Source organism: Podarcis liolepis (genome assembly GCF_965112155.1).
Source record: "Podarcis liolepis genome assembly, chromosome: 7".
NCBI lineage: Eukaryota > Metazoa > Chordata > Lepidosauria > Squamata > Lacertidae > Podarcis > Podarcis liolepis.
Window position 1 is genome coordinate 9,758,457 of NC_139561.1, and position 15,790 is coordinate 9,774,246.

Genomic DNA, 15,790 nt, shown 5'->3' on the forward strand with positions numbered 1-15,790 from the left:
TATATAAGCATGTTGTCCAGGAACAGTAGCACCACCATTGCAGGGGGTTGGACTAGATGGCCCTTGTGGTCCCTTCTAACGCTACAATTCTACAATTCTATGCTCTCAACAGGGGCAGGGCAGTCATGTGTATTTTAGTCATGTGACTGTCACATTCACATGCAAAGCAAGGGTGGAGGAGTGTCTAGTCTTACATGAAAAGGAGATGAGAGGAATGAAACCCACCCCTCTTTCCCTCTGCTGTGCTCACTGCCCCAAGCAATTACAGCTCCCCGAGAATCTTTCAGTATCAGAGTGGGGCTAAAAGAAAAGCGACTGCAAGAAAAGGAACTCTGCTGCATCAAAGCTGCATCAAAGCATACCCTCACCCCCATTTTATATGTCAACTGGGCAGATATTTTCATCAAATTTGAACACTAAGCCCTGTGCTGGAAATAGGTTTCAGGGCTATACCCAGCTAGCTCAAATCAACGACTGAGAAATAAACTTGGAAGAAGTGCCTTATTTAAGGTGGACAGATGGAGCAAAATAATGATTTACAATAAATAAATATAATGGCACTGGATACATTAAGAGAATTATCTAGGGACCAAGCGGAAAGGCAGTGCAAGATGCATGGCAAATCAGTTTGCTGGGTTTTAAAAAAACCAAACCAACTCAGAGGGCGCAAGAAGGCAGGCTGGAGAGGACTTACTTTTCAAGGATGACAAGCCACTTGTTCCACCAAAGAGCGACCGTGTGGCAGAGCTGCCAGAGCCACCCGGGGGTGGGACTAACATCACCAAATAAGTCCCACATGTGTATATTGGAGTCTTTCGTAGCATTTTTAGAGGCAGACCACAACTAGTGTTAGCAGCTGAAAAGATCAGATGAACATCATGAGAAGCAAAAAAAAAAAAAAAAAAAAGGAGTTGCCCATGAAAAAGGCAGAAGGGGGGGGGGGGAGCTAAATTCTGGGATGAAAGCTGGATGGATGGACAAGCGAGATTCAAACCCCAAAGAGAAGCCTACAGTTACTTGTGTTACAATGTAGGATCTTGAGAAGAGACACCATCTACCAAGATAATGCCTTCATCTGAAGCAAGAGGACCCCACACTTCCAGCAGAGACTGTGCAGGAGATGCTCCTGGTGTGCTCTGACACATAGGATCATGAGAAGCAAAATTATCCTTAATACTGGACTCTGCTTGTCAAAGCAAATCAAGGTGCAAAATCATTAAAACAAACCCCCTCCTCACCTGCTTGGTCCTCTTTCAGTGTATTGGAGATGGTGGAGCCAGTCAGGGCAGCCAAGGTTGCTGAGGGAGAGGCTCTGTACCTTGAAAGCCTGCTCAGAAGCATCTCATTGATGCTTTTTGCCGAATCCCCCTCTTTCCTCATGAGTATTATCCGCTCTTGGAGGGGATTGGCCACACAGGCGCCATTTTCCACCTAGTCCAATGAGCCAAGACAACACAGAGCATTACTTGTCTGGGGGGGGGGGGGAATGCACCCCAAACTCTAGTCCCTGAGCACAGGCTCAAATGGGGGAGGGATGAACCTTAATTATGAGATGCAGACTGCCCATCCTGAGCAGCATCAGCGTTGATCACAATGCAATGAGAAAGATATTGGCTTTGGGCATTTTATAATAATGAAACAAAGGGATGAACACATGAGAAATAAAATATCAAATGGTACACAGGACACACATTCAGCAGCAAGTAAATGCAAATGGAGAAGTGGAAGACAGAGATGGAGTAGTCACAGCTACAAGGCGTAGAAGGGAAAATATTTTGCAAATTGGAAGTACTCTGTAAACAACAAGCAGTAACTAGCTTTAAGCATTAAAGGCATTTGCATCCTGCTCCTTGGCCAAAAAAGCAGCTTACAATATGGTCCCTTACCCTCACAATCTAAGACGACACAAATGGAAAAGGGACCAGGAGGGAGGAGGGGGAAAGGAAGCTCAGGCACTAACTTAAGTTACAGAGTAAAGCCCAATTCCTATCGCCACTCCCCCCCAAAACACACACTTTGTAACAGCACTCACTGCGAGCTCAAAAACATCCATGAAGACAGAGTGTCCCTTTGGTGTTTTTTCATTCAAGCTTGCAGGAGACCAAATCCAATAGAAGTAGGTGCCATCCGAAGAAAGGTGCACAGTGGTCATAGTGCTGCCAACTGGAAAGTGATCTGCTGGCATTGGGAGAAGCTGACATACCTGTAGCATTGCATAAAAGCAAAGGGGACAGGAAGGTGAGAGAGAGGACGGGAGGAGAAGGGATAAAAAATATGCTGTACTAACTCTCATGAACACTGACATGATAAACTGGTCTAGTTTACATGTAATGCTAAGGTGCTTTACTCCTTCCTGGTCAATAGGTTGGCTTAATATGTCATCCAAACCTTGTCTCATGGTTTAGCTCTCATGGACAAACCATGAGCCATCAACTATACAATCTCATGGTTACCATCTTGTGATTAATCCAGAGAGATCTAAACCATGGGCTTGAGCCCAGATAATATGCCAAGCCATTACCACTGAAGAATTCTGCAAATGACTAGCTCACTTGTCTCATTTTATAATTAACGCCAATTTTTATGCTTTGTAGGACTGTTGAATATACCTACCTATACAGTTGTACCTTGTTTTGCAGCCGGGATCAGTTCCAGAGCCCAGCCACTAGCCGAAAAGGACGCAGGGCAAAGCGCCACGTCTGTGCGCAGAGTGGTTTGCGTTTCTGCGCATGCATGAAGTGTGATTTTGCGCTTCTGCACATGTGCAAGCGGCAAACCTGGAGGTAACCCGTTCCGGTACTTCCGGGTTTGCCATGGACGTTCACCGGAATGGACGCTAGACAAGGTGGACGTTCACGGAGGTATTACTATAAAGGAAAGTACTGGAAACCAAATTTGCTTTGTCCAGATACCTCGCTAAAATTGTTACAAAACAAAAGCACTCACATTTTGCAAACTTACATTTGCCAATCAAGCACACTGAAATGTTGCTATTGTGGTTTTTTAAAAAAAAAATTCACTCAATAACCAAATAAGCACTCCCATCAATTCCCACATCCTCACAATGTTCGATTTTACTTGACTTCCTTGAACTTGGGAGGGCCGATACGTGAAGCACCTACTTTGCAAACAGAAAATCCCAGGTTCAGCTCCCAGCATCTCCAGGAACAACTGGGAAAGACTTGATGATTTAAATAAGCAAGAAAAAGATTTTATTTACATCAGTCTCCCTTTGATACTTCATATGCTTACTAAGAAAATGGTGCAAATCCGACAGCTAAATCATGTTGTTTTACAACTAAATAGATTATTTACTCTATTGCTTCATTTTTACAACCAAGTCTCACATCGCACTATATACATTTTGCATGATTTCCATTTTAACTGGAAAAGGAGTATCTTTAACATATATGAGGTATCTAACATATTCTTACACAACCAACAGCAATTACAGTTTGCAAGTACAATACTACAATCCTATTTAATCAACCAGAACATAAGAAGAGCCCTGCTGCATCAGGCCAAAGCCCCAACTGCTTCATTTCTGCTTCACTGGCCTGGCCCCACCCTCACAAAAAAGGAGCAAACAAAAATGAAGAGCCCATGACTGATAGTTTAAAGTTGGATTGATTGTTACTGGACAAACTGGAGAAAATTATTTCCATCAAGTGAAGATGTCATTTTTGGTAGCTGGAGTGTAAATATCAGTATTTGGGAAATGATCAGATCGGTTCTTCATTTATGCATTTGTGCAAAATGAGGTATATAAATAGACTGTGAACATAACTAATATGATTTTAAATGCTTTATATGTTTTCAAATTAGACTTGCAGATGACAGCCAGAGAGATGTGTGGCTACAAGTTCTAAGTACAGAATCTAAGCACAGAACTAACATGACAGAAAAAGCAGCAACAATCATTTATCCCCTCATCCTAGACTGAGGTAAAAAAAGGTAAAGGTAAAGGATCCCTGGACGGTTAAGTTCAGTCAAAGGCGACTATGGGGTGCTGCGCTCATCTTGCTTTTCAGGCCAAAGGAGCCGGCGTTTGTCCACAGACAGCTTTTCTGCTCATGTGGCCAGCATGACTAAACTGCTTCTGGCACAATGGGACATTGTGACGAGTGCCAGAGCGCACGGAAACGCTTTTACCTTCCCACTGCAGCAGTACCTATTTATTTACTTGCACTGGCGTGCTTTCGAACTGCTAGGTTGCCAGGAGTTGGGACAGAGCAATGGGAGCTCATCACCGTCGTGCAGATTCGAACCGCTGACCTTCTAATTGGCAAGCCCAAGAAGTGCAGTGGTTTACATCACAACGCTACCCGCATCCCAACTCTGGTACAGGAATACCAGCCTGGAAAACCAGCTTAATTTCTCCTCTGCACCTCTGACATAACATCTTGTTTGGAGGCATTATGCAGGCAAAGCAGTTTATATACCACATGCTAGTGACTTGTTTGCTGATACATCAAGACTTAGGATCAGGACCATGAGTCATCGATACAGCTAGCATGCAATATTTTGCTGAGCCACAGATGTTCTTGATATTGGATTTCTACCCTTCAAAGAGAAACTGCTACAGTAATCTCTGAAATACACACAGTAGGGGGAAATTATCAGGATCCAAGTAATATTTCTTCACTTCAAGGCAAAAGTCAATAAAGCTTTTAAATCGCTAGATTAAGAAGTTCTACAGGAAAAGATAACACATACACTGGCCCTTTTCTTTTTTTGTTTTTGGAAACTGCAAACGGTCTCCAGAGGACACTGACAGAAAGGTGAAATAACAAGGGGAAAATGGTTTCTGGAAGTAGGCATGTCCTGCATCTTCTTTATTTATCAGGGGAATACCTGTACACTCCCACCCTAATGGCAGCCTTGCAAGTTATCAAAGCCACCCTCTAGGGCAGAGCTTTTCAAACTTTCCATGTTGGTGACACACTTTACTCATGCATTTCTCGACACAGTAATTCAGTTTTACTAGCAAACCGAAGGTTAAACTAACCCCTTTCCAGCGTTTGCACGACACATCTACACAATGCAGCCGACACACTAATGTGTCACGACACACGGTTTGGAAAGCTCTGCTCTAGGGTAATGGGAAATAGCAGCAGGTCTCCAGAGTCTTGATGCGAACCTGGAACACTGTGTTATCAAGGAGAGTTTGTTTGTAAAGTGTGGCTACAGAGAAAAGTGGCTGAATGGACTATAAAATCTCTGATAAACATTTTCAAAAAAAACACTATGCCATGGATATGAAATTAAAGATGCTGCTCCAATTTTTTACTTTACCTGCAGGGTATTCTGGTCAATAACCTGGAAAAGGGAGTGAGGTTTGTTATCAAAAGAGACGGGTCTGTGAAGAAGCTTGCCATTGCCAAAAGCAACCCAGCCTGGTTCCAACTCTTCATTACGGCAGTACACAAAGCCTCTGAAGGGAAAAGAAGGGAAGTTACACTTCAATTATGATGCACCTTTATTTATTACAGTTCAGAATCCTAATAATAATAATAATAATAATTTATTTATACCCCACCCATCTGGCTGGGTTTCCCCAGCCACTCTGGGCAGCTACCAACAGAAGACTGCTGCAGACATGACTCTCAACACCATTTGCTGTCCTGTGTTTGGGATGACAAATACAGTAATTGACAATATAAACAAACTGAGCATTTAATGATGCCATAGCTTACCGTAAAGTACCATGTAATCCAGATCCTAATTTGCTTATTCCTCTGCCAACTGAGTTTGTTGTATAAAGATAAAGCCCATCTGCTGCGAGGCAGCGTCCTAAGTCTGCATCTGTATGAGGAAACAGTGTTAGAAAAACATGAGAAAACTTGGTATACTTGTTTGTATAACATTATTCTTGTTTATAAAACCCAATAAAATAATAAGAACAAATCCAAAAAAGAAAAAAAAAGAAACTGAGATATGAAAGCTAGGAGCTAAATGACACCTTAAACCTAGGTTATGGGCACAACAATGGAATGTCTAGGCGTGCTTTTTTTATAACAAGAATGCAATGCTGAAAATGAACTGCAGCTAAGATATTATGTTCATTTTTCACATGGTCTAGTCCTTCCCCTGCCCCCCCATCACTTCTCCAATCTTCAAGGAGTAGATGGAAGTGGGGAGGCAGAATAAAGGTCCTCCTTTCCTTCCACTCCACAATTTTAATCTGAAATCTTAGGCGCAACACTGCGCCCAGAGCTCAGAAACTGCTTGCGCAAATGAAATTCCCTGTCGCAAAATGCGCCTAGAACAATAGGAGTTTCGAACACTGGAAACAAACCTTTAGAAGACAACCTTTTCCAAAGTCATAATATTTTGAGGGTGGCGGGGGAAGATGCAGCTTCCCATTCAAACTATTGGGACAACACAGACACTACTGGCTAGAAGAAGACTCCTTGATGTGTTGTACTTCACTCAGATTACTTACAACTTCTGGACTGAGTATCGGTTTCAGTACCAGTACGTAAAGCTGCCCTAGACCATGAAAGAGGATAAAAAACCACATACACACACTTCATTCATACATCAAACGGTTTTGAAAATTACACTGCAAGGGCCAATATTCAAAGGTCCTGTTGTCACATGCACTCATCATCCTATTAACTGTGAGCTCATCCTCAGAGAGTTGATCCTTGGGCAGCCAAGATGGCATCATCCACACACAACCGAAGTAGCAAAAAGCAAAACAAAACCCACACCCGACCTGAGGGGACCCCTCTCTCAAAACAGCTCTCTAAGGACTGAACACACTCAGTGGCCACAAAAAGCTGGTTGACTGTCTGAGGGAAAACACACAGAAAAGAAAGGGGTGGGAAGGGAAATGGAATGGTGTACCCTTGAAGAAGGCGGGGCTAGTTAGCTGGAACCCTGAATAGGAGTGGTACAATATTTGTCTCCTACTTGTTAGATGATTTTTCATATTACAGACTGGGAAACAACTTAACCATATCTAGCAGTAAAATCCCACCTTTGTACAAACAACATTATAACATGTGTGTCTGCTGCAGTGGACTCCCCTTGTGCACAAGGGCTTTCCATGTAAGCTACACTGGGAGCCTTTTCGGCTGAACAACAGGGTGCCAATGCAATCAATCAATCAATCAATCAATCAATCAAATAAATACCTTCTGACTGTCTGCGCAGCACCAGCTGTCACCTGTCTACCCTTACAACTTCAGACTGTGGTTATTTAAAAGGCAAGGCAATCCCAATGCAGAAATGTTCTTGTTCTTTAAATTCACAAATCTCACCTTTATTTTCTGAGCCTGAGCCCGGGTTGGCATCAGGTGCTGGCAACATATCTTCAAACCCCCAGGACACCATGTGTTTGCCCCCAAGCAAACAAGAGGGTGATCCAGGCCCCCCTTCCAAAAGCAACAACCTTTAGAGAATGAATACAAAGTAAAGTTTAGAAATGGGGGGAATGCTTCTATGAATTGGAAATGATTAGCTAAAGACAGGCATACAGTGCACATGAAAATATACTGTACTGTTCCGTCTATAAGATGCCCCTATTTTGGGGGACTCAGATTTAAGAAAATGGGGGGGAAATGGCCCCATGTATAAGATGCCCCCTAATTTTTGATATTTTTTTTAGGTAAAAACCTAGTCTTATACATGGAAAAATACGGTACTTAAATGGTGGATGGCCTATGTATGAACAGTAAGGACTATTAGTGTAGTTCTGGTTTGTAAATAGCTCTGGGTAAGGGTGGGGAATGGGGTTTTCTAATTGCTCACTCTAAGTTTAAAAAAAATCCCAACATTGATGCATGAGTATATTTTTAAGATTAGTCTTTGATCTATAGCAATATGATTGCCCCCAGAAGCCTTCTTCCTACCTGTGTAACACATCAGCTACAGGCAGGGATCCCAACTCTGTTTGCTTCTGTAAAAGGTGTACTGTGTGAACAAACGTTTTCAATGATCCCCTGAGGAAAGAGTTAAAATACAAAGCATCAGTCACTCTTGGAAACTGCAGGACAACAACAGATGCTCTTAAAAAGTCAAGCAAACTCTTACTGGTTCAAAGCCTCAAGATGTCTTCATGAAATACAACTTAGAACACACCTCCTCTGAGTGTGTTTCTACATTTACCAAATTTCATGGAACACCAATGACATGGGGTAGATAGCCATATTATATACCAGAGATCCTTTTTACATAAACCTTCATTATCTAAAGCTTCAGGATACCTTACCGGTTTCACAGAAGAGCCTGGAGATTTTCACCTGCCTTTGAGATTCTATTATAATTTGGGATGGAAGGACGATAACAATGGGCACACTTAACAATAGGCTAACGCCTCCATCCTCATCAGTTTTCTTCTCCTAGGCTGCCTCTTTACCATGCTTGAACCGACAAGGTAGAACGTGAGTGGAACTGTTAAAGTAATATCATGGTTGGTATGGAAGGATCCATCAAAACAACAGTTCTGTACCCCATGCAGCCCCCAGTACGGTGATCACATCAGCAAATTGGCCTGCAGCAGCTATTCCACCACTGATAAAAATTGGGTGTGCAACTAATGCAAAGCAGAATGGTGTGAACTGTGCAAACTCATGTGTGCAACAACAAAAGAGTTGATGTGAACTTGACTGGCAGATCTGCACATGTACAGACACAAGGATACTACAGAGCCAATACTCCCTTTGCTCCCACTTGTCACAAAAGAATAACCAGTAGTGAAGGCAAGACACTGGTAGATAAGACATAGGGGAAGGAATCAACACTGGCTACCTTATAGGGCAGCACCTGTAGGGCTGAGGGCAGTCAGAACTCAGAAATTCAAAGGAATGTCCACAGCACAGAATTTCAGTATGGAAGGCAGGTGCAGCCCTACTCAAAGGAGTTTTCTTCCAGAGCATAAACTCAGAGCAAAATCAATTCAAGGCCATGAAACTGTAGAAAATTGAATTAGAAGGAATTGGCTTGCCTTATGTCTTGAGTTGCATTCAAATAAGGAAATGGGGGGGGGGGCAGAAGGGCAGTCTCAGTCGTTGAGACTACAACATTTGTATGGTTTCTGTATCATACAAATGCAGTTACAATACAGTTAAGATCTACCACATACTGTAAACATAATTAAGATAGGAAGCATAAAGGTACACAGAAATTAACACTGCCCCAAAACATTCTGTAGCCAATAATTAGCCTAAGTTGTGTAAAGAGAGTCCACTTCTGCAAAAGTACAGATATCCTTTTTACAAAATGTATCAGATGTAGAATCATATTAGGAAATGCACTGTCTCCAATATGGCAGCCAGATAAGAACATTTTGGTAATGTTTATTTCATGTAACCCTTTCCATATGAGAATACATATGGAGTCATTTCTGTAGCTGAGGAATCCATCTGTGAACATTAAATTAACTATAATAACATTAATTTTAAAACAAACATTTCACCTAAATATCTTATCCATAGTATCTTTCTTTCTTTCTTTCTTTCTTTCTTTCTTTTTGGTGTGAAAGTTGATGACATAACCTTCAAAACAGGTAATAATGCTGAAGACACTACAACACCTTAAACTGGTCTGTGAAACCATTCTGGTAGATGACTGGGAGAAATATCCAGCATACATCTCTGGACTGATAATTATGCATTCTTTATCAGTATTCAAATGACACAATGTTTTGTGCTGTCATGCAAATAATACTAATGAGGAATCACAAAATGCAGGTTACATTCCCACAGATAACCACAATAGATGAGCCACAGGCAGTGATATTCAGAACTATTTAAAAGATCACATCAGAATGAAAAATAATCCTCCAGGAAAATCTAAGTGGCAGAAAAAATAGGCCAAAAAATTCGGTTCAACTCTACTAAACTTAAAAGAGAGAAAAATGGGGGAAAGAGGAAGTTATTCAACAATTTGACAAAATTTGTGAGAGGTCAAACCTGCACCAGAAAGAAGATGTATGCACCTTCTGTGAAAATTCATATTAAAATAGATAAGACTGAATTAACAACAGAAGAGCAGCAAAGCCCTGGAAGCTAAATATCATGCAAAGTACAGTACCAGTATTTGGTTGGGTTTTAGAAGTCCATTGAGAAAGACTGGCACAATAAAACATGCGGGGAGAGCTTTTGCAAATTATATGGAAGTTACCTTCAAAGCAGGAGATCTTAATAAGATGTACACAGCTCAAACTGTATAACTGTTTAGGAGCTCTAGTAAAGATACGTAGAATGTAGGACTCTTAGCCAGCCATGTGGACTCATGTCCCTTTTAAGACAATTTCTGCAGGAATTAAAAAAGCTTCTCTTAAGCTAATTCATTGTTGGTACCTCACACTGCTTAAATTATGGCACAGTCACCTAAGTGTTGGAGTGGATGTGAGGACTGAGGCACTGTATGTGTGGCAGCTTTTCCCTACGTTGAGCATTTCTGGGATAATATATTTAATTCCAGCTTATACTATAACTATAATATAATATAATATAATATAATATAATATAATATAATATAATATAATATAATATCATAATAAGCAAACTGTTCCTAAGTCTCCTATACTGCTCCGTTATCATTTTTACTGGCCCTAAATTGCTCCCTAAGGATCTGTTGATGTTTCTCCTTGTAGCAGCCTGGATGACTATTGCAGGAAGTTGGAAAATGTCCTCAGACTTTATCCTGGAGGGCATGTATAAGCACTGGAGATCCAGTGTGGTGCAGTGGTTAAGAGCAGTAGATTCATAATCTGGGGAACCGGGTTCGCGTCTCCGCTCCTCCACATGCAGCTGCTGGGTGACCTTGGGCCAGTCACACTTCTTTGAAGTCTCTCAGCCCCACTCACCTCACAGAGTGTTTGTTGTGGGGGAGGAAGGAAAAGGAGAATGTTAGCCGCTTTGAGACTCCTTCGGGTAGTAATAAAGCGGGATATCAAATCCAAACTCTTCTTCTTCTTCTTTGTTTCATAGCTTTACCTGAGAAACTGACTCATGCCATCTGGCTTGCTATGAATTGCGTAAAACCTGATGCTTTTGCTACAGCTTGGTTCCCCCTGGTCTCCCTCATCAGTGATTCTGTAGGAGGACAGATTCCACCATCTTCTCAGATGAGCCACTGAAAAACTCATTGAACTTGAACTCTTGTGTTATCCTTCTCCTGATCTCCCTCCTCTCCTTTTACCCCAATTCTACTTTAGGTTATCTGTCAACTGTGAAACTGACCTGTGCCCCCCCCCCTCTGTCTCTCTCTTCTTGTTTTCTTTATGTAATTGTCTTGAGCAGGGGTCAGCAAACTTTTTCAGCAGGGGGCCAGTCTACTGTCCCTCAGACCTTGTGTGGGGGCTGGACTATATTTTTCGGGGGGGAAATGAACCAATTCCTATGCCCCACAAATAACCCAGAGATGCATTTTAGATAAAAGCACACATTCTACTCATGTAAAAACACCAGGCAGGCCCCACAAATAACCCAGAGGTGCATTTTAAATAAAAGGACACATTCTACTCATGTAAAAACATGCTGATTCCCGGACCGTCTGCGGGCCGGATTTAGAAGGCGGTTGGGCCGGATCCAGCCCCTGGGCCTTAGTTTGCCTACCCATGGTCTTGAGGTTTACCTGCATTTTTTGTATTATACTCAAAAAATACTTTTTTAAATGTTTGAAGAAGCTGCATACATCCAGGTATATCAAATGATTCTGTCATGCATTATTCAGATGACAGTGAAAATTCCAGGAAGAGTCCATGAATAAATACTGGCAATGCAGTGAGACAAACATGGGGGAGAAATTTAATTTGACAGCTGTTCTCAATTTGCCCATTAAAAGTGCTGGGATTCTCAACCATTTCTATCTAATAATTTTCGCAACTCAAATAAAAGCCAGCACAACTCACTGTAACCCTTTCTGCAAGTTTGTTTTTATTTAAACATTTTGAGTATAATACAAATTGTGTATCTATTGCGATCTTTACGGTTCACGGCTGGAAAATGATGGCATCATGTTCTCTAAATATAGCTTTATGGTTTTGTTTTCTGCTAAGTCATAAATGAGGTGGAAGCACAACAAAAACAAAAACCTACTTTGCTAGTCTACTTCTGAAAAATGATTAAAAATGAGACCACAGGATTATTACATGACATTAATCCCATGTATGCATAGTTGGAAATTTCATGTTCTCTGAGCCAATGTTCAAACCATCAGTTTCACAAGATCCAGTGATGCTACATAAAGGAATCCCAGCAGGGGCAACAAGGTCAATACCGATCCCAATCCAAGGTCTAAAGGCTCCTTCCCTGGCACTAAGGCAGCTAAGGAATATCCAATACCATATTTTTTTGGAATCAATAGATTATTAGTATGTGCCATTTCTCAGAACTGTCTACCCATATACCTGAGCTTTCTGACACATTATCTGTAAGTCAGACTAGCATTTGCATCCAAAGAACCTACTGATGCTCAAAAGCATAATAAAAAAGGATTATAAAAATGAATAATAAAAAAGAGCTGGAGCAAAGAACATGCCTATATTAGTCATAAAACATTTAAGAAAACACAGTTCTACTCATCTGGTCTTCAAAATATTTAAAAACTTGCTAATTGTTTTTGCACAGTGTATACTAATGTGGGAAGCTACATTTTACTTGTAATTCTTATTCCTTTACTTATAGAGAGCTCTTCTACAACAAAACATTCACATGACCAAGTCTTTTTTTTCTTTTGTCTCTCTTTTGGTGATTGGCTACAGCCATTTTAGGAGAAACCATGGCAAGACGGGAGAGAGATATATCACAAATTACAAAAGTTCCCATAGGAAATCATTGGTTTATTATGTGAATGCTCACCTAACAAATGATTTCCTGGGAATGCATTGTGTTTGGAAAGCGGGACCTTAGTGTACTTTAATATTCACAAATGGATTCCTTGACCCACAAAACAACAGAAACCCCACTCACTGTACAGGTTCCTTTAAATTAGTGGTTCCCAACTGAGGGTTCGTGTAACCCACCCAGCATGACCATAGCACCATAGCTTTTTTTCTGGGGGGACGCAGACCCCTAAACATTTTGTGAATCTAAGTTTGGCCTCATTGAGGGGCAGTATTTCAATATGAGTAGGAAAATGAGAGTACCCCTAAAAATTTCTTAGAAAAAAAGCACTGCATAGCACCATTCACATAACAAAAACTACCACAGAGATAACAAAATGTTCAAAAGTAGGGGGTCCATGGCTTGGCTTTTGAAAAACAGGCAGTCTGCAGTACTTAGCTGATGGGGAACCCCTGCTTTTATGATATGGGAATGCTGTGTTAGACCAATCCTGAAGCAAACAACGTCCTCACACTGCCACCTATGCCTCAATCCATGCCAGTACACATTCTTCCCTCTGCTGCTAGAAATTAAAAGTTGTGGCAAGGTGGAACAGGAGAAAAGAAGGCAATGGGACAACAAGGCCAAATTCCCATTTCTGAGCACAGTCCTGAATCCCAGGCACATCTTAATATTTCTGTCACAGTTTAACATGGGCATACAAAAGGTGAGCAATGAAAAGATCTACACGCCCAGATTTCCCACCCTACGCCTCTCCTACCTTGCACAAGCCAAGGCAACAAGGGCAGCAGCAGCGTTTTCTTTTTGCTTCTGTGGAATCTGTTGGCCCGAAGTGGACGTCTCCTCCAGCCATGAGCAGAGCAAGGACTCAATGCCATTGAGACAGTCCACAGGCTCCTTAGTCAAGCTCAAGGGCTGACAGTCACGAAGGCAAGTCAAGAGCACCTCGGCAGTTATGTTACAAAGGGAAGGGTCTGTTCTGCTCTGGGACTCAATGAGAGGGAAGACCAGGAGCAGCCCCATCCGCGAAGTGAAAGGTGCTTGTTCAGGTTGCTGTAACAGGCCTTGCCGCTTGAGCAAGGCAAGGGCTTCCTCATCCCCAGAGTTTTCCCGTTCATGCTGCTCCTCCAAGGCAAGCTGGCGCTGGGCATTCCAGAGTCCACGCAGAGCATTCAAGCGGTATTCTAGCAGGCGGGCATAGGCGTTGCTCTGATTTCCACAGACAGAACGCAGGCGCTCTGACAGCTCCGTTGGATTCTTGGTTTCAAATGTTAAGATCTAGGCAGGGAAAAGAAGTGCATGCTGATGAATTAATGTGGCAGGATGCCTTTAGAAGAACTTTTGCACAAGTCAAGGCACTTGCTTTCAGTACCTAATGTGTAAATACATATGCCACAAAGGCAGAAAGTTCTAATAAAATAAAACTGTATGTTTCAGATGAATCAGGTCATCTAAATTCAGAACTAACTGAACAAATTGTGCACTTTAGGAGGTAACAACTGCAACACGATTTGTAATCACATTTAATAAATGTTTTTTAAGATGCTTACTAAATTAAATTTACATCAAATAAATTTGAGCATGTAGGATAAGGGGGATTGCAGCCCAGATCACAGTACACAGGAAGGAAAGTTTTTAGTCTTTTCTCCCTAGCTACAATCTCCATGAATTTTGCATCCTACATGTTAATTAGCACTGGGAGAAAACTCATGGACAGAACTTTCTCTCCTTGTGCACTACAAATAAAGCTATGAGATCTGAAGCTGTACATTATGCCTCACTCTTCAGCTAGCTTCCCATCAGATACAAGATGCTATGACATACCTCCCTCCTCCTGAGAACAAGCAACACCACTTCAAAGAAAAATGATATGGAAGATTATAACAGAGAACCAACGTGGGAAGTTATTTCCTCTTTAATTAGCTTGTTTCTGTTTTTTAGAAATTAAGCCATAGCTAGCTGTCTTGTTGGAACAGCACAGTGATGCAAATGCTTACACCTCTGAGCAAAGACTAGCTTTGCTAAGTATCAAAACTGTATTTTAGGTCTTTCCTCCAGCTCAAATACAGAGTAAATTAAGTGAATTAACAGATGTTGAGAAATTAAACACTAAAATAAATATATATTATCAAAAATACATAAAATACCCCTAAAATATAGAACAGTAACTAAACAAGTAAAAGGATTCATGATAAAGCAGGTGTTAAATATAGGTGGAAATATTCTATAGGAGACATAAGAAACTCTATAGAAAAAACACATATTTTTATGTCCGAAAACAAAGGGTTACAAGATAATGACATAGTGGTGTATGTCAAACTACATTTTCCATCTATAATAAACATATTCTACGTATATCATTTTAGTTTTCCAAAGTTTCATTAACTGGCAACAGTTTTTCAAAGTGGCATTTTACAGTTGAGTAAAACAACCAGAAGCATTACATGAAAGATGACGCAGAATTTCTCTATTTTTTCTAACTTTCAGCTAAACACCTCACCAAGAAAATAGACAATAGGTTAATGAGACTTAATTTAGTGACAGTTTTGCTTTCTCATTTGCTATACGGAGAAGAAATTTTAAGTAAAAAATAAAATCAGATAAGCTTAATACAATGCAACACATACTGGTTTAGCAAATTATGTTGGTCACCAAAACACGTACTCTGCCAACCCAAACAAATGAAAGGAAAAATCTGTGTTTTATCTGTGTTTATCCCCATCTTTGAATTTCTTAGCATTAAAAATATATATTACTTGAAATGTTTTTTATATTAAACAGCTCGTGACCAACAGAACAATGTGCAATTTACATAGTATAAATGTGTTGTCATATGTAACATTTAAACGCCTTTATAGAACTGATTTTGTGTTTTTATTATGTTGGAAGCCACCCAGAGTGGCTGGGGCAGCTCAGACAGATGGGCAGGGTATTGTTGTTGTTGTTGTTGTTGTTGTTGTTGTTGTTGTTGTTGTTGTTGTTGTTATTCA

At 40.9% G+C, this 15,790-nt stretch overlaps 1 protein-coding gene across 6 annotated transcripts in view; it reads right to left on the minus strand.

Moving 5' to 3' along the window:
• The window catches only part of HECTD4 (HECT domain E3 ubiquitin protein ligase 4), a 115,243-nt gene that overhangs the window by 83,493 nt on the left and 15,960 nt on the right, over positions 1-15,790 (minus strand). For all 6 annotated transcript variants that reach the window (XM_083511405.1, XM_083511402.1, XM_083511404.1 and 3 more), the window contains exons 2-9: positions 13,561-14,078; positions 7,860-7,949; positions 7,269-7,399; positions 5,697-5,805; positions 5,296-5,434; positions 2,033-2,203; positions 1,239-1,431; positions 695-856 (exon numbers count right to left, since the gene is read on the minus strand). In XM_083511405.1, coding sequence (XP_083367531.1) covers positions 695-856; positions 1,239-1,431; positions 2,033-2,203; positions 5,296-5,434; positions 5,697-5,805; positions 7,269-7,399; positions 7,860-7,949; positions 13,561-14,078 — 1,513 coding nt within the window. The remainder of the gene's footprint in view (positions 1-694; positions 857-1,238; positions 1,432-2,032; positions 2,204-5,295; positions 5,435-5,696; positions 5,806-7,268; positions 7,400-7,859; positions 7,950-13,560; positions 14,079-15,790) is intronic.